Here is a 20,000-nt window from a genome sequence, read left to right on the forward strand (position 1 = left end):
GACGGCTGAAACATACGACCCAAACTGAGTGAAGATCTCCTCCATGATGCTTTCTTTGACTAACTGAGTTGTTCTGGGTAGAAAAGACTAAATTACCGTAGTTATTATTTTTAACCTCTACACCCCGGACTGGTCGCCAGCCAATCCCGGTCCAGGGTGTAACCCCGCCTCTCTCCCAATGACAGCTGGAATCAGACCCCAAACGGGAAAAGCGGTAAAGATAATGGATGGTTGGATCGCTCTGAACTCTGCAGGGACTCTTCATGTAATGTTTTATTTTTTATTTTAAGATTTATTTTTGGGCTTTTTGTGCCTTTATTGGAGAGATAGGACAGTGGATAGAGTTGGAAATCAGGGAGAGAGAGAGAGAGAGGGGGGAATGACATGCGGGAGGCAGCCACAGGTCGGATCGAACCCGGGCCGCCCGCTTGGAGGACTACAGCCTCCATACATGGGGCGCGCGCTCTAACCACTGCACCACCAGCGCCCCAAGGGATTCTTTCTGTAATGTTGTCACACACTTAGAATTACGACTTTTAGCGGACATGAGCGAGCGCACCTGAAATCTAAAGTCTCTCTTTGCCTCGTCTAACTTTTCTTTTGTTTATGCACGATGTTAGAAACGGATTTGACAGATTAAGGCAGAATAAACATCCGACACGTCCTCTCCTCCTTTAATCCCCTTCTCTTTTCTCTCTGTTGTTTTATGCGGTTTGTCCCTCCTTTGTTCCCGTCCCTCACAGTAACAGTAGACGGATAATGGCAGTGGCTTAGAGTCAGGATTATTCCAAACAGCTCGACAGCTCGGCCTCCCTCCCCACTCGGGCTTTGCTGGGATGTGTTTTTTTAATTTAAACATTATCATTTGATTCACGCTGATCCTCAGGCTTTTTCGAGCACGCTGGATTTTCCATGCAAATAAACAGGAATAATGAGCAGAGGATGTGCCGCTCGATGCGCTGAGAGAACTGCTGGTTTGCATCTTTTAAAAGAACTCATACAGGAGATTTTTATTAAAGGAGCTTATAAGAAAGTCCTGCAGACGTCGAGGGCTGAGGGAAATCTTTCATATCAGAGATGGCGTCCTTAAATCTGGGTCACGGCTCCTCGATACAGAGAGGTTTTACCTTCTACGTGAGATGTCTTTAAATATCTGCTGTCCAAAAACTGAAAGAGTCATTTTACAGAGAGAAACTTCACGATAGGAATCAGAAAACAAGAAACCGTTCTTCACATCGGCTGAACTGAGCTAACGGGCTAAATAGCCGAGTTAATCACCGATAGCATAATTACATCTGGATTGAATTGGTGAACTCAACGTCTGCAGATATTAATCAAGTTTCCACGTCGAGATAAAAGTTTGCTTTCACACAAAGTTTACTCTAGTTCATTAAAAACTCTTTGGAGGTAATTCTCTGCTAAATGTAGCGAGGTTCTTTACTGTTCACGCTACATTTCTGTCCTTATCTCGGACTCAGAGCTGGTTTCTGCTCATTATTCTAAAGGGCTGTTTTGTTTAAAAGCTGGGAGAAGGAGAACTCAACCTTATAACCACTTAATATATAAAAAACAAACAAGCCCTTTACAGATTCAGTTTTTTTTTCTTCATACTTTTGATTGTTGAACAATTGAGCTCCTAAAATTGTAATTCTACATCACTTTGAGCCTTAAAGGTCACATATCCTCCTCCTCTTCAACCAGTTTCAATAAGTCTCAGAGCTCCCCAAAACATGTGTGTGAAGTTTCTTGTTCTAAATCCACTCTGATCCTGTATTTGATCATGTCTATAAACGCCTCTATTTCAGCCCTGATCAGAACAGGCTGTTTCTGTGTCTGTACCTTTAAATGTAAAACTGGGCCCCTCCTCCTAAACTCATCGCCCCCTGAAGCTCACCCTCACTGCAGGGCGTAGTGTGTACGTTTACTGCTTGTACCTACACTGCAAGCTAACGCACGCTAGCACAAGCTAACAGCTGGTGTTTGTCACCCGCCTGTCCAACAGGAAGCAGACCAACTCCACGTCAACACAAGGTTCACCCTTGTTTCACAGCCCAGAAACGTCCCGAGTCAACCAGAACAAAGCAGAACAGTAAAATCCAGTCAGAGGACAGAGTCTCTGCAGACTCAGTCACCACCACACATGTACGGAGGCCCAGAAGGGACGATGGAGCAGCTTTACTTTAGGACAAGTCTGTATTTTATTTTGAAGGAGGAAGCTGCTGAATCTTTAAAGAGGATCATGCAAACAGTAATCTCTCCCTTTGGGCGCTCATGCAGATCTATTTTTTATATTTTAGGTGTAGTATCTTCCTCTGATAACACAGAGACAAGCTAACCTAGTTGTATCTTAAAGTTTGGACTTTCTATTAAAGCGTGCACAGCTGTTTCCATCTGTGCCTCAGTCCGCCTTCGCTGCGTCAGCTCGTGAGAAACCGAGGGCAGGGAAAAAAAACAAGACGAGGGACTGAAGGGAAAAGTGAGAAAAACACAACGAACAACACAGATTTAATTTAGCCGTGGCTTTACAAATATTACTCTGCAGACAAAAGCATGTCAGCAGCTTTTCTCTGAAAGCCCCTCAGCCACACGCCGCTGCCAGATTGTGTTTCTCTGCTGTGCTGTTTGCGAGCCCAGTGGAACCATACACAGGAAATGACAAAATAATTCAGTGAAGAAAGCGGCTCGCCCCTTTCCACCGCTGATTCTTTGAGATCTGAGAATTTAATATGATGGCAGAATGGTCGCCATGTGTCCCTAATAAAGTAGTAACTCAGTGAAATGGATCTGTGCAGCGTTTCATTCATCAAGTTGCATTTCAACTTTGCATCCATTCAACCTGCACACTGTTGATTACAGCCTTTTTGATGTTCTTGTCAAATCAAACAGGAGACGATTTATTAGATGGATTATAAGTGATTCTGGACGATACATCTCAAGGCTGAAGACAACCTCTTTGTTTTCTTTCACTTTTTAAACCGGTTTTTGTTTTCTCTTTGTCTAACTTTCAGGCTGAGAGCTGGAGCTGAGGCGGGTTATACGCCTCCTGACAAACTGTTACACCGCGCCCGCCTGTCAATCAGGTCAGCTACACGCCTTATTGTGAATAACTCTTATCCTTCATCAAATCAAAACTGATGAGTCATCAAAACATTCACCCCCTGTACAGTGTGTGTCGATCGAGACATGAGTTAATCAGACCTATTTGTTTTTTTGAACCAGGCTGTAAACATGTTAATCTCTGCTGTAAAAATAGACTTTTTTGAATGGGTGTGTATGTGACTTCCTGTGCTTCTGACGCCAACCTCTAGTGGACACTCGAGGAACTGCAGGATTTTACACTTCAGCTTCGGCTTCATGTTTCAAAACCGGAGGATGCCGCTTGATTGACATGAGAGAGATGCCATTCTCCCTATTGGAAGTTATTGTTCTATTAGATCGACTTTAAGTCAACTATTTAAGGAGGAGAAGTTTCAGATTGTTGCTTTATAGGGCGAATAAAAACTCCTGAGGTGACATCATGCAAGAGGAAACAATCGAATTAAGGAATTCTTGAACTTTTCACAAAGATATCTATATTTAAAAAAAGGTCCAACGGTCTACAACTTCCTCTTTAGGGAGTTTGTTATTGTGAGTCTCAGGGTGTTTGATGTGTCTGCAGGGCTGTAAAAAGAATAAACACTTAAAAGAATAAAGTGCTCATTCAAAGGATGATTTCCGAGTCCTGACAAACAGCTGCTATCTGATTCTCCATCTTCTCTTAGACTAACAACTTCTCTTCAAGTCCAAACACTCCGGCCCTGAGTGGGCTTACTTTCTCATAAACTATGTATAACTCCTCCTTATCAGCCTGCGGCCTGCTTGTACCGCTCCGATAAATACTTCATCACTTCGCTCTCCGTTGCATCGCGGCCGTCTATTTCCCGCCTTTTACGACGGACCAGGTGACAGCGCTGCAAAACACTACCTTCGCCCAAGGACACAGCGTGACAATAAGATTAGGGAGCTGTTCCCGGCAGCACAGTGAGTTGCATGCGTGTGTGTGTGTGTGTGTACGTACCCCGTTGCCGTGGCAGCGTGCGATGCAAGTCTCCAGCTCGGTGAAAGAAGCATTTTGGCATCGGCGGTCTCTGCACACCTGTGGCAGCACAAGCAGAGTGATCACACACTGTGTAAGAGATTACAGTCCACACACACACACACACACACACACACACACACACACACACACACACACACACACACACACACACACACACACACACACACACACACACACACACACACACACACACACACACACACACACACACACACACACACACACACACACACACACACACACACACACACACACACACACACACACACACGCTCTCTGATCGGCCCTCTGCCAGCGCCCCGGGGCTTTGGAACAACCTGACTGCCTGAGGAGATTCGGGGAGCAGCAGCAGAATCCTGTTTTAAATCTCCTCCAAAATGCTGAGCTGCTCTTCTGAAACACATTCTGTCTCCACTGCTGCTCTCAGAGCCGCTCTCTCCGAGTGAGGCTGGAGCGGGTCTTACTTTTATAAACGGGCATCATAACATCTCTCTTCTGTTAGACCGACTCATAGGAAACAGTCGGAGCAGATTCCAGGCGAGCTCGTGTTTGTGCTTCAGATCTGTAAAGTTTCCTTTTGTAGAACGGAGAGGAACAAATGGGCTGTAATGCAATCCTGCAAACCTCTCGTTGGTCATCAGGTGATGATTCAGTTTTGATTGATTTCTTTAAACAAACTCGCTCCCTGATCCCCTGAAACTTACTGCCATCTTTACCAATCCTGGTCAGTTCAGCATCAGACTCTAATCACAGTCTGATTGTCTGCAGCGACATCACAGCTTAATGTGCTTCTTATTGTTCCCAGTCTACTCCCCCCTTTCTCTTTAACTGTTTTACTATTTATCTGCGCTAAAGCTCTTCTAGGGACGAGTGCTGCAAATTAGCATCAACTACAAACACACTGTAATGATGTCACACACTTGGAACCGGCCCGCACACAGAAATGGCCCCTGAAAGGACGAGTGAAAGGGCTCTCCCAGCGTCTGATTTAAATCCACAACTAACTTTAGCTCCCTCTGCCTGGCTCCCATCAGCCTTTAGAGCCGAACCGCTGCAGACGTTACAGCCTGATTACCGCTGCAGGGTGAATAAATCTCATGGAGCAAGACTTAGTTTATACCTTTTAGTCATTAAGACCCTGAGTGGGATTCTTCTGGCACAAGTTCACCAACTACCAAGGTGCATGAAGAGTGAAAGGGTGATGACCCTGATGAAGGCCACAAGCTGAAACACGTCGGTCTACTTTAGTTTAAAGGATAAAAGGAATCCCTGTTAAGTTCGATTTGAGCTTGTGTCATAAAGAGAGTGTCTAAAGTCCGGTCCCAGCTCTCCGTTACAAACCACAGCTCACCCCTCATTACTTTTTTATGTAGCACTCCATCACTGAGTTCTATCAGCACTTACATTAGCGTCTGCATTAGTCCTGTATCAGCTGCTCGGCCTGTTGTTGGCAGATCTATTGTTAGCAGGGAATCAATTAAGCGCTGCTGAATGTGTGAGCGTGTGATTAGAAGCAGCAGTTTTGTGCTTTGTGTGCATTTATGGCGCTCTCAATATGATGACTCAAATTCCATCACCCTGGATGGCACACAATATTCTCTGCAGCCTATTTATAAAATTCTACTAATGCAGCAGGACAGAGGACATTTACAATTCAGAGAACTACGGTGAAATAAAACCTTGAAATGGATTCAGAAGGAGATGAATCAGTGAGTTGGAGCTCTTTGAACCAAAATAACTATCTTCACTTGGAAAAGAAATATGTTCTCTTTTAGACCGTGAACTTACAAAGACAAAAAAACCCACAAAGACCAAGAGCTTGTACAGAGACTTGATTAACTTTGTTGTAGGAATCTTTTAAAGATGTTTCAATAAAGCAGCGTCACTTTTTTTTAGGTGAGAAATCACTGCACATGTTCAAAGAGAAAAGAGGTCCAGCCTTGTCCACAGGGGGCGCCAAGATCGACACAAAGAGAGGAAGTTTGACGTAGTTGTGAAAATAAGGGCGGCGGGCGCACTCACACGAGCAGAATTTGTCCTGTAGCGTGCTTAAGCAGGATTGTCGGTTAAAACAGTTCAGCCTTTAAAACAGCACCACGCTCGTCAATGTCACGCCTCACTCATTCACCACTTCTCATTTCAGCCTATTTTACAGACGCTGATCAACATCGTCCTTAACATTGTTTTTTTCATGATTTCTTGAAGTCTACAAACTCAACAGTCACAAAGCAGAAGCAGTCAGTCAGGTGCTGCTCTGATTCATGAGGATCCGTTCACCTCGTCTCACTCCACCATCAGTAGAAACGTTCAGTTTACTGAGAGTACAAACAGCAAAGTGAGCTCAGAGTAAACCCCGGCTGCTCTACCTTACTTCACGTTATTCCCCTGATCAGAGTTGTGAACGTTTTGATGTCCAGGTATCAGATTCTGCCTCTTACATGAAACTTTTCACTTCAACAGAAACTTTGTTGGATTGTATCACCCCGAGCGATGGCAGCCCGTACAAACACGAGCACAGCAGAGAGGATCAGAGATCTCACAGGCTGAAACATTTCTCTGGCAGTTTGTTGTTCTTGGCCTGGACAACACAGCTTTTAAATCCTGCGTAGTGGAGGTGTGCTGAGCTGCCAGCTGCACCGTCTTCAGTGAGAGGTCGTGTCAGAGCAGCGGGCAGGTGTTGGCGTCTCAATGGGGGGGGGGGTCACAGTAATTGTTGAGCCAAGTGCTGCTATTGATCTGAACCCTGACCTTGTGTTCGCTCCCTGCTCAGACTCTGCGATTATCAGACCTGTGTGGAGACGAGGGAACATGCTGGAAATATCAACGCGTCTGATCACGACCCACCTTTCCCTCTCCACACTTGGTGCCGGTCATGACGAGTCCCGGGTCGGGGAGGTCTCCCTGTCCGTCCTGGGTGCTGTAGACGTAGGTGCCTCGACACTTCACCTCGATGCCGTCCGTTTTGATGGTGGTGTCGATGGAGACGGCGTTGGTCCCTTTGGGTTTCTTGGCAGCGCTGTGGCACTGGATCTTTCCGCACTTTGCATCACTGGGCAGAGAGACAAACACACAGACACAGATATTTCTCTTGAGCTGAATGTTCATCAAAGAGAGACGTAAAGAATCATGAATCATCGTTTTATTCCGCTCATACTTGATTTCTTTCTAATTATAAACAAATACCAGAAGTGCAGAGCCGAAGAAGAACTATTAAAAACACATCAGCGTGTCGCTGCATGACACCGTCCATCATTACACACACACGCACACGCACACACACACACACACACACACACACACACACACACACACACACACACACACACACGCACCATCCTGCTGTCACAAAGAAGACAATTATAGCACCAACTGTGATTTAATTCGCTTCAGAAAATAGTCCCTAATTTCTGTTTCTGAGCATGTTTTAAATAAATCTCTGCACACCTGAATGTGTGACAGGTGCGTAAGAGGAAGGTAAAACTCACACATGCTGTGTCCCTTTATGCTGACATTTATTTGATCATACAGGTATGAAGGGATAAACAAGATGAAGGTCGGTCAGACACAAACGTTGTATGATCAAATGAATATGTCATCATAAAGTGAGACAGTGTGCGGGAGTATTGCTCTGTTTTTTTAGAGTCCAGTTTGACACAAAAAGTCAAACTAAACATCTCCAGGTAACAAGAACTAAATATGTTTTTATCTGAATGTTGGTTTTTTGGAGATGTTGTAAGGACTGAGTTTGCACGGCTTTAAGAGGAAAAGTCTCCCTGATTAAAAACAAAAAGTCCAAACATGTAAATAAACACGGAGAGAAGCACAACAGGAGTAAAACAAAGGAGGAGGATTAGAGAATGACGGGCGGACAGCAGCTGTGTGAACATTACTCACATGTCTTAATAACGACAGATTTACATCTCCTCTAATCAGCTGTGTGACTCACTGCGGCCAGAAAACACTCTAACGACTCCTCCGGGAGCCCGTAATGGATCCGGGCAGCGGTGGATCATCGGAGGCAGCTGTCAACCACCTTCATCCAAAGCCTCATTCAAACAGCTTAGGCGGTAATTTGGCTCCATTAATTATCTCCGGCACTGTGCCGCGGAGGCCGAGTCTGAGACGCCTGCTGACACTTAATGGAGGGCGAGAGTGTGTGTGTGTGTGTGTGTGTGTGTGAGAGTGTTTGTGTGTGAGTGTGTGTTCAAATGTTACAAATAAGGACTAAATGTCTAAAGGTGTGAGCACTGAAAAGAAAACTTGGCCTGTTGTTTTTTTCTCATTAAAGCTGCGTTAATTCTTTTTTGACCACCAGGGGGGGGGGACAGAAACAGCTGAAGCAATAAAGCCTTAAAATACATATCGCAGTAGATGTCGCCCTTGAGCACCAGCATGAAACCAAAACAAACTGCTGTTTGGCCACGCCTCCTCCATACTGAAGCCTCCAGAGACACACCTCCAACCCCCCTCCCCTCGCGTTCACACGAAGGAGTTATTAGAACGCATCATAATTAAGCACCATTAAGCGCAAGCAGCGGACAAAATTGTCCTTTGCTCGAGCTGCAATCACCTGTGTCCTGCACTGATGTGTTAGCATGCTAATGTTAGCGCTCTTTAGTTAGCTCGTAGCTTCACATTGCATGTAAATTGACACAGAATGACTGTGATCTAAAACTCTTACTAACATCCAAATAATCAGTGAGTATGTTCTTCTTGACTAAAACAGCTTTTATACACAAGGGGAGGAGCCAGCCGTCCCGTCCATGTAAACACGGCTCTGACAACAACACAGCCAGCGGGACTCGAGCTTCTCACTCATTGTAGACAGTCATGACTCAGAGACACATTTACACAGGAGAGACTGGATTAATGATATATTTATGTGGAACATGTCACACATTCGTCCTTTAAAAAACATTTTAACATGGGGCTCTATGGGGATTGACTCACTGCAGGAGGCTGCCTCTAGTGGACACTAAATTAACTGCAGCTGCTTCTTCGTTTCTAAGCCCTGAAGGTGAACTTTTGTTGGAACAGAAAATACATTTGATTACGACCTTCAGAGTAACTCAGAAATAAAAACCAGCGTCAGCTTGAGCAGCGTCTCTCACCTTTTCTCACACTTCATGTAGTTGCCGTGTTCATCTTTCCCGCAGTTCCCGAATGCGTTCCCTGCGGCGTTGACATCTTCAAAGCAGGCGTCATGGGCCGGTCGAGCTCCTGGAAACACAACATATCCCATCAGCCCTCTGGACTCAGGCTGTTACCGCCGTGAGCGTGTTTTTCCTCCTCGGATAACAGATGTTAAATCGCTGACTCACACGCAGACACAGCTAATGTTGATCTCAGCCTCCCTGTTTCTCTGCTGCAGACATGAAGATCAAAGTACACACTATACACACTACACACACTACACACACACACACACACACACACACACACACACACACACACACACACACACACACACACACACACACACACACACACACACACACACACACACACACACCAGCTACAGCCTCACACATGCCGCTGTTATGAGAGTCTGAAGCAGACAGACAATTTGGCATTTGTGCTTGTTTGGCATCAGAGCAGATGAAAAGATCAATATCAGTTTCATGGAGTCAGATTTATTTTTCTCTCACAGAGAACTAAAACACGGAAACGTCACCATGAGGACGCAGCTCTCCGCGTGCAGAGTCGAGTCTAGCCAGCTCCCCGTTTGTAGAGAACAGCTTTAAAGGTTACGTTTCCTCAAACAACAAAGTCACTTTGAGGATTTGGAGACGTTACAAACCTTTTATATCACGAGGCCCCTCTGAGAAGTTTAATGTCTTAACCTTACAGGAATAAAGTCTGAATATTTTTGGTATTTTTAGTTTTTGTAAACCTTTACGCTCTTTTAAAGGGGAAGTCAGACGAGCAGTCACCTGTCTTAAAATGAGGGAGTATTCAGATCATTATAAATATATTAAACTAAAGTAGAACTTCACGAGATGCTCCACTTTCCTCTTTTTTGTGCAGGCAGCTGGCTGCAGGATGAATAATCCGGGCACACACTAAAAGATTTTGAAAATGTGAGAGAGCCGACACACGACGACAGATCCTGACAGATCAACAGCTCAGTTCTTATCGTGTGTGGAGAGCAACGAGACGACCGACTCAGCACACCACACACTAACTGATTCATTCACCAACAACCAGAGTCTCCACTCGCAACACGTGTTATCTCGAGAGGTCGAACGAGACTTCAGAGTAGACAAACATGATGGTCAAGCTAAATGTGGCTAACTGTTAGCTCCTGTACCCGGCTTAAATGTTATTTTTGTGACATAACGTGCTGCAGCTGGTCCCAGCCTCGTCAGTTGGGACGGGGCACATGCGGCCCCCATCAACTCTCAACATGGCCCTCAGGTCAATTCATTGGAAACATGAAGAAAACATGACAAAATCCGCATTGAAATCATGAAAACCAGAAATATGTCCATAATAATATCTGATCACTGGTATATGTGGAGTAAATTTGAGAAATAATTGACTGTTATCGTTTTTCTATCCTACAATTTGGCCCTCTGGCAGTGAGAATTAAATGAATGTGGCCCTTGCTGTGACCAAAGTTGCCCATCCCTGGTCTAGGTCTTGTCTCGGAGCACTCTGGTCTCGGTTAGTGTGGTCTCGACTACAACACTCCTTTGATCCCATCTGAGTGCGATTCTGCAACAGCCCCGAGGAGAAGTTCCTCCATCATCACGTCTTTGTGCGTTCATATTGATTCTCCCTCGGTGTTATATTTGTATTCTCTTAGCGATCAGCCAGCCGGACAAAGACTGAAGATGAAGAGAGTGACTGATTGTCATTGTTTAATTATTCTTGTTCAGTTCTCGTCTTTCTTCTCTTATTTCTGTGAATAAAGACTTCATCCTCGCCGCGTGACCACTTTGTTCTGTGCTCGATTGTGGCTAAATTGTGCTGCAGAATCTGGAGAAGAGAATGTTTTGTTTTCCCTCTTGTTACGTTCAGATGAAGAACATCCCTCTCCATCCTTTGTGCTCCATTGTGCCGCAGCACAAACACCGTCACCCTTCTGAAAGCCGCTTTCACATCCGAGATGGAAAAAGCCAACAAACACGTCGGCTTTCCACCAGTTGTGATTGTGACGGTGTCGTCCCCGCTCGTGTTTTTCCATCGTGTCAATCAGCCCTGACAAACAGAGCCGGATCTGTTCCCACTTTAAAAAACACCAATTCTGTTGAAATCCTTTAATAAAAGCTCTGACCTTTAAAGCCTGCACTGGATTATCCCTCATTTTAGAGTCTTTAAATAAAGGCTTAACTCTGCTCTCTGTGTGTCCCTTCAGAGAATATAAATGTTTTGTATGTGTGCTGATGGATTTCTCTCACCGTAGCCCCAGAGCTGCAGGCACTGCTGCTCGTGGGTGAGGCACATGCCGTTGTAGCAGTAGGCGAGGCCGTACTGACAGGAGGAGCCGTCCAGCAGGTAGACGTTGGCAGGACAGTAAGGAGAGGCCCCGGTGCAGTATTCTGGCAGGTCACATGCCCCCGCCGGGCCCCGACACATGGTGCCCGCCTGCTTCAACTGGCAGGGGCGAGAACAAGGAGAGAGAGAGAGAGAGAGAGGGGGGAGATCAGGACATCAGGAAAACCATGAGAGTGGTCAGAGTGGACGCTTCATGAGTCAGCTGTAGAATATCTCATCTTTACTCCTCGTTCAATCCTCCATTTTTACAGTACAGTGATGCAGATTATGTAACCCCGATGCGTCAGTGTAATAATAATATTAATATTCTTTATGTTTAATAAGATGAGAAATGTCAGCGCTGAGACGAAGAAGAGGAAGTCCTCCTCTGCAGAGCGTGCATGTGTCCCTGCCTCTCCTCTGTGCTCAGGCAGGTTAGAGATCTGTGTGTTGTGAGTTAACTGTTGTGTGTGTTATAACGCAGCGTCGGTGTGTGAAAGAGAGAGAGAGAGCTCGAAACAGAGGGATGAGAGGGCGCTGATGAAGAGCGGAGGTGTGATGTGAAGGCGAGGAGGCGTGCTGTGATGGAGCTGACACACGCTGAGGGTACAGTATGTCAACACGCTGACACGATGACTGACAGGCGACTAATGATGCTCAGATACTCACACACGGCTCCCTCCGGAGACACATGTCTGTGTGTGTGTGTGTGTGTGTGTGTGTGTGTCTGTGTGTGTCTGTGTGTGTGTGTGTCTGTGTGTGTGTCTGTGTGTGTGTCTGTGTGTGTCTGTGTGTGTGTGTGTGTGTCTGTGTCTGTGTGTGTCTGTGTCTGTGTGTGTCTGTGTGTGTGTGTGTGTGTGTGTGTGTGTGTGTGTGTGTGTGTCTGTGTCTGTGTGTGTCTGTGTGTGTGTGTGTGTGTCTGTGTGTGTGTGTGTCTGTGTGTGTGTTCTTACTTTGCAGCCCTCGCAGCACACTCCATGAGCACACTGAGCCTCCTCCTTCAGCGTGCAGTTGTTGGCATTGCAGCAGTCGTTGGTGCACTCCTGAAAACATAACACACACACACACACACACACACACACACACACACACACACACACACACACACACACACACACACACACACACACACACACACACACACACACACACACACACACACACACACACACAAAGAACAGACTGTAAACATGAATGCACCTTTCAAGCCTCTTTAATCCAATCAAATACACAGATGTTCCACCCCCTTACACTGAAGAAGGTAATGCTAAGTTTTTACGAATGTCAAGGAGTGGTTTGTGCCAGATCTGTGGGACTCAAGTCTAAGGTACCTTTGCACAGGACGCCTCTACTGAAGGCATGTTACAGACTGTAAGGTGATTAAGCTGAAAACACAGACTGTAAATATGAATGTTTGAAGCCTGAGTGACGTCACCCGTCTGTTCCTGCAGGGGGCGCTGGAGTCCCATCGATGGAGGTCTCCGTGCTGGAAATGCTGTCTCAGTCTAACTTTCAGTCAACCTAACGACAGGCTGAGAGCTGGAGCTGAGGCGGGTTTTAAACCTCCTGACAAACTGTTACACCGCGCCCACCTGTCAATCAGGTCAGCTACACGCCTTATTGTGAATAACTCTTATCCTTCATCAAATCAAAACTAATGAGTCATCAAAACATTCACCCCGTACAGTGTGTGTCGATCGAGACATGAGTTAATCAGACCTATTTGTTTTTTTGAACCAGGCTGTAAACATGTTAATCTCTGCTGTAAAAACAGGCTTTTTAGAATGGGTGTGTATGTGACTTCCTGTGCTTCTGCAGCCAGCCTCTAGTGGACACTCGAGGAACTGCAGGATTTTACACTTCAGCATCGGCTTCATTTTTCAACACCGGAGATTGGCTGCTTGGCTGAAAGCAACACTTAAATAAATCTCTACTCAGTGAGCGTGACATGAAGACGGCAACGCGGAAACAGAAGCACCAATAAGTGGCCGAACATCCTAACAAAGCACGAGACGCTATTCTCTGACAACAGGGTGGTGAAGGAAGTGACTGAACTTAGACCAGCTTACTTTTCTGTCATGTTAAACAAGCAAACTCAAGCAAAGATCTAGAGAGGAGGAAACAAGTGCAAACAAACAGCTTTAAGTCTGATCGGACACACAGGTGCTGACAGGAAGTGCCCAGAGGTGCTGACAGGAAGTGACCAGAGGCAGAGCACAACATTGACAGCTGTCCTTCAGAGTTCTAATCAGCATCAAAACCATCCTAAATATCATCATCATCATCATCATCATCATGAAGGTCTTAGGTGTTCATAAAGAGCTGGGTCTTTAGTTTTTTCTTAAAGGTGCAGAGGGACTCTGCAGATCAAATGGAGTTTGGAAGTTCATTCCATCACTGGGGGGCGACAGAGGAGAAGAGTCTAGTTAGCGTCTTAGGACCCTGTAGTGAAGGTTGGATCAGACGCCTTTCATTGGCAGAGCGTAGTGGGCGGGAGGGAGTGTAGACCTGGATCAGAGAGTTCAGGTAAGGAGACGTTTTCGAGCAGCTCATGTGTTCTGACCAGAGCTAACCAGCATCATCCTCAGCAGGAAGGAAACATTCAGAGTCTCCAGAAAGTGTTTCTTATTAAACACACACAGCCTCATTAAACACACACAGCTCCACAGTGACAGACGACTGACAACTGTGACTGACAAATCTCCCTTTCAACAGATGCAGAACAGATGGAGGAAGAAAACAACGTTCACACGCTGCTCCTGTGTGCTCAAAGACGACATCTCCCGTCGCCACCGAGCCCTACGACCTATTTTAGCTGCAGAACAAACGTGGGAGTCGACTCGAGAATAAATATAAAAAGAGCCAATTATTGTGTGAGGAGAGAACGGAGAGGGAGGATTACAGGTGAACACAAAGACAACAACAACAACAACAAACAAAGAACAGAAGAGAGACTGAACTCTGTCGTGTTTAAACCCTCCTCGTGCTGAACATTTATAGATCTTTGGTTTGGAAAACAACAAACAGCGGACGGCGGACGCCATTTATCGTCCGCTCGTGATGTTTGTGTCTCGTGTGTTTCAGAAGTCAGAAGGTGGAGCACTGAGCAGCGTTGTGCAGCTCGTCTCATTTGCATTGCAGAGAACAGGTGTCCTGTCAGCAGCCCGAGCTCGGCTGTCAGCTCGGCTCTGAGCCGCCTCATAACAAACAGCCCGTCAGCGGCGCCGCGCCTGTCAGATACCAATTTGCTTCCTCTGTTTTCAATTTGCTCTGCTGCTTGAACCAGAGAAGGTTTACTTAACCTCCGGGTTTATTGAGCGCAAACACTTCATCTCGATTTGAGGAAAAACTTTCAGCATCCGTTCGGCTTTGTCGCACAAACGAGACGCGGAGAGCATCCGCGATGAGGCTGAGGTGACGCTGCACGACGAAGAGATAAAACCTGAGGGAGGAACAGCTGCAGCTTCTTCAGACAAATACATTTTAAATACCTGACATGAGGTGGACAAAGCTCTTTTTATTATACCTTTATTACAGAGACAGGACAGTGGATAGAGTCTGAAACCTGAGAGAGAGAGAGAGAGAGAGAGAGGGAGAGAGAGAGAGGGAGAGAGGGAGAGAGAGAGAGAGCGAGAGAGAGAGAGGGAGAGAGAGAGAGAGAGAGAGAGAGAGGGAGAGAGAGAGAGGGAGAGAGAGAGAGAGAGAGGGAGAGAGAGAGAGAGAGAGAGAGAGGGAGAGAGAGAGACAGAGAGAGAGAGAGAGACAGAGAGAGAGAGAGAGAGAGAGAGAGAGGGAGAGAGAGACAGAGAGAGAGAGAGACAGAGAGAGAGAGAGAGAGCAGGAAAGGAGCAACAGGTCGGATTCAAACCCAGGCTGCCCGATTGGAGGACTCTAGCCTCTGTACTGTACAGGTGGCACGCACTAACCACTAGGCCACCAACGCCCCTGGAGAATACTCTGATTTTTAATGAATCTCTTGTTTTCCTTCTTTGTATTTGGGATAAAAACACGACCCCAGTTTTGGGACAAAAGTTGTCGGGACGCCGGTTGCCCAGCGGTTAATGCGCGCGTCTCATGTAGGGAGGCATAAGGCTCTTATATCCTCGCTTTTCAACCCGTCGACAACCTGCTGCGTCGAGAACGTAAATGTTCACATAACACAGGTGCCGATGTAGACCGTGTGTTACTGGAGGAAACCTCTAGAGGGAGCGCCACATTAATCACATGGCATAAAACACAGAAGAAGAGAAGATCTGTCGGCAGCTATATATTGGCATGCATGTTTGTTGCTATGCAACGGCAATGACACATCTTAGTGCGGGAAGTTGTGGACTTGATCTGTTCATTTTTCTTTCCTCCATTGTTGTAGCGGCTCTCTGGTGTCTCCGGTGTTGTCACATCCGGTCTCATCACCATAATAACTCTGCACCGCTCCTCGTGGTGAGATGCATACTGCATTCATTCATTCATTTCTGAGGACGTGCACAACCAACGCTCCAAACCAGCACAGGATACGCAGGGCTGATGACATTCCTACGCATAGTTAAAAGCAAGTATACTCAGGGCTTTAGCCCTTGAGAGCGGGCGAGCCGGGTTCAAAACCGACCTGTAACTCCTTCCTGCATGTCATTCCCCCTCTCTCTCTCCCCTGTCTCACTCTCTCTCTCTCTCTCCCCCCTCTCTCTCTCTCTCTCTCACTTCTCTCTCTCCCCTGTCTCACTCTCTCTCTCTCCCCTCTCTCTCTCTCTCTCTCTCACTTCTCTCTCTCCCCTCTCTCCCGCTCTCACTCCTCTCTCACCCTCTCTCTCTCTCTCACTCCCTCCCTCTCTCTCTCTCTCCCCTCTCTCACTCCTCTCTCTCTCTCTCCCTCCCTCTCTCTCTCCTCTCTCTCTCTCTCCCCTCTCTCACTTCTCTCTCTCCTCTCTCTCTCTCCCCCCTCTCTCTCCTCTCTCTCTCTCACTTCTCTCTCCTCTCTCTCTCACCTCTCTCTCTCTCCTCTCTCTCCCCTCTCTCTCTTCTCTCTCTCCCCTCTCTCACTTCTCTCTCTCCCCTCTCTCCTCTCTCTCCTCTCTCTCTCTCTCTCTCCCCTCTCTCACTTCTCTCTCTCTCTCTCTCTCTCTCCCTCCCCTCTCGCCCTCTCCCTCTCTCTCTATATATTCTGTGCTGTCTCTACAATAAAGGCATAAAAATAAAAAGTTGTAATCGTGCTTTTCGATGCAAAATGGAAGAATCTAGAATAGCCTGGAGCACATCTGGCCCTCTGACTCACACATCGTGTTCTCAGTGCATAAAGTCCGCTCTTAGTTACAAAGTCAAAGTTAAAGTCAGTGCAGCTGGTCGAGTTTTCGGGGGTGAGATTTCACACCATCTTTGGTTCACTCAGCAAAAGAAGCAGAGATGTCATCGTCGCTCACGGCTGCAGAATTCTTCTTTGTGTGAAACAAGTTGTTTTGTGTTTGTGCTAATAATATAGATAGATTTATTTGTGTTCATGTTTCAACTCTTGTATTTGTGCATCTTTATTCTGGACATGTAGCCAGTTCCTCGAGGCTGATTTCCCTCCGCCCAACAAAACGGAATAAAAAGTGGACTAATTCGTCATCTCTTTTCCTTCATTTGAAACTTTCAATGTCAACCTTCACATTGTTGAAAGTCCCTGACGTGCTCAAAGGAATGAAAATTTAAACATCTACGTCTCACTGACAACTTGACAGCTCCATCTGCTGCAGAGGATTGTGGGACATATTTCAAATCTCAAACACAGCTGCTGATTGTTTCAGCGATACATCAAAGGGCACTTTAACACAGCAGGTAGATTCTAGAGATCACAGAGACAGGACCAAGCCGACTGGAAGTCAAATACTTTAAAACAAATACAAACAAATGAAATGTGCTCACGTCAGGCTCGCCACAGTCACACTCCTCTCCCTCCTCCACGAAGCCGTTGCCGCACTTCTTGCCCCCCACCAGGTCCTTCATGTTGGGCATGTTGTACAGACACATCCCCCCTCCCTTCTGGAAGTAACTGTCCAGATCACGCTTGCTGCAGCGGCTGAAGACGCGAGGGAACGGATGCCTGGAGGGGACATTTTTAGATTTCAGTTTGAGGAACAAAATGTGCAAAAAAGAAGAAAAGTAGGAGGAGAAGAAAAAGAAGAATGGATGAAATAAAAGAAGGAAAGGGAGGACAGGAAGGGGGGGAAGGAAAAGAAGAAGAGGAGGCAAAAGGAGAGGAAAGAGGAAGAGGAGAAGATGAATGACTGAAATGAAAGAATGAAAGGAGAATAAATAGGAAAGGAGGAGGAAGAGGAGGAGAAGAAAAAAATAGGTTGAGGACAAGGAAGAGGAGGAGGAAGAAAGGCACAAGAAAAAGAGGCAGTGGGAAGAGAAAGATTGTGGAGGAAGAGAAGTTGAAGGAAGGGAGGAGGAACAAGTAAGGAGAAGGCAAAGGAGGGGAAGAATAAGTGGAGAAGGAGGCAAAGACAAGGAAGAGAGGAAGAGAATGAGGAGAAGAAGGAGGAAGAGGAAGAGGAGAACAGACGATAGAAATGATCCTTTTCTTTCTTTACAGAGATATAACTACAGCATCTGTCTTTAAAGATTTTGGTCATTTATTTTAAGTTTAGGAACTATGAATTGAATGATCAGAACTAAATGGTGCTAAACATTCTGTTTTTAAATCTAACGAAGTGATGAGCTCTTCCAGCAGCTGCATTAAACTGTTTCTAACGATGATAGACTGTTTCTCTTGCTCGAGGCTCACCCTGTGGCGGCGGCCATCACGCAGCCCCCCTGCTCGGCGGTGGCCTCCACGCAGCAGCCGTCGTGGTCGTGGCTCATCCCGAAGTTGTGTCCGATCTCGTGGGCCATCGTGGCGGCGGCTCCGATGGAGAGCTCCGAGTGATCCTGAGGGAGAAGACGAGGGAGGTATATCAAGTTTTTATCAGATTATCAAACAGTCAGGAATCTCTGCACCATCAAGACAAGCGGGAAGAAAGGCGAGGGGATTCAACGTATTTCATATCTTGGCAGTATTTTTACTGCAGTCCAAATTCTAAACATTGTAGAGAGCTGTCTCCCTGCCCCCTCCTCTCTAGAGTCCATGCTCTCACAGGTCACCATGTGGTGGACACTGAAGCGTCAGTGTTTATCCAGCTCTGCATCGGTCTGTAAACCTTTCTCTGTTCTAACCTCTCTCCATTTTTCAAAAGCATCTCCAATATTGATCCTAGTTTGATCACGTTTCTGCTCGTGGAGCTTATTAGAAACATGCAGAGGCTTTTTAGGTCGGGTACAATCACTTCTATCTGAACCACTTCTCTTGCCCGCTTCCATCACTGCAACACCTGTTGACCTGATAACTGCTCTCATATCTGACAAACCGAGGGGCGTCCAAAACGGACGCGTGGGGGGGCCTTAAAACCTTCTACCTTCTCTGGTCCAAACAAATCCAGAGCATTCAGGAGCAGAATCTAAAGTTAGGAGGAGGACATACTGACTGCTGCATTGTTGTCAGAGAAGCCAGCACTTCAACATGTTTCCTTAATGATCAGATAGTAAGATCACTTTATCTGACTTCAACTGGTTTTGAGTCATTTAGACCCAATAATATGCAAAGATATGATTTTGTTTTAAACCACAGATGTCCTCTTGAAGTCTACTTTAGTGTTCTTTATTAAGCCCCATTAGCACACAGTATTATTAAACAAATCTGCGATCACCATGAGGAGCACAGAATGAACTCGAGGCCTTCAGGGAGGCTGCAGTGAATCAGTCTGCTCTTTGTTTGTCTCTCTAATATTTAATTTTCTCTCTTAGTTCCCTCTCCTCGCCCTCTGGGATTATCATGAAGTCAAAGGCAAACCTTTAATGAAAGGAGACGTGTTGACTCGGGCTGATTAAGCATTCAGACGGGTTTGCTGAGGTCAAACAAATTATGAATGTCTGATTGTCCGCCTCTGAAAAGACACTCTGAACAGAGGGCTGACGTGAGACACGAGGCAAAAGAAACAAACTGAATAGTTTTCATTTACAGCCGATAATAAATCAATAACCTTGATTTGATGAGAAAAAGAAAAGGTGTGCTAATAACATTTTTTGAAGGGTGGAAGCTGAACTCCTGAAGAATTCAGAGGCAGATTCTGTGTCCTCGTTCCAAAGGAAAAACTCACAGGAGGATATCTGCACACACACACACACACACACACAGAGTGAGCGGGGACAATATTCAGACGTATTTAGCTCCTCTTTGATCCTCTGAAAGCTGTCATTCACTCTTAGCTGCGCTCTGAATTATGCACACTGTATAAAACGAGGATGTGTTCGCTGTCAGGAAGACGCTGATACTCTGCTGAGAAATCCTTCTTATGCTATTTGGCGCTCTGAGGTTCAAACCACAGAGGTATCAGGCCTGTGTGTGTGA

At 46.0% G+C, this 20,000-nt stretch overlaps 1 protein-coding gene across 1 annotated transcript in view; it reads right to left on the reverse strand.

The window, feature by feature from the left end:
• Nucleotides 1-20,000, reverse strand: part of adam19a (ADAM metallopeptidase domain 19a) — a 154,543-nt gene that overhangs the window by 11,987 nt on the left and 122,556 nt on the right. Inside the window, exons 11-17 of the mRNA XM_061030910.1 lie at nucleotides 18,342-18,484; nucleotides 17,477-17,654; nucleotides 12,532-12,621; nucleotides 11,503-11,698; nucleotides 9,211-9,319; nucleotides 6,944-7,148; nucleotides 4,058-4,135 (exon numbers count right to left, since the gene is read on the reverse strand). Of these exons, the coding sequence (XP_060886893.1) occupies nucleotides 4,058-4,135; nucleotides 6,944-7,148; nucleotides 9,211-9,319; nucleotides 11,503-11,698; nucleotides 12,532-12,621; nucleotides 17,477-17,654; nucleotides 18,342-18,484 (999 nt within the window). The remainder of the gene's footprint in view (nucleotides 1-4,057; nucleotides 4,136-6,943; nucleotides 7,149-9,210; nucleotides 9,320-11,502; nucleotides 11,699-12,531; nucleotides 12,622-17,476; nucleotides 17,655-18,341; nucleotides 18,485-20,000) is intronic.

This window comes from Labrus mixtus, chromosome 23 (assembly GCF_963584025.1).
Source record: "Labrus mixtus chromosome 23, fLabMix1.1, whole genome shotgun sequence".
In the NCBI taxonomy this organism is placed as follows: Eukaryota; Metazoa; Chordata; class Actinopteri; order Labriformes; family Labridae; genus Labrus; species Labrus mixtus.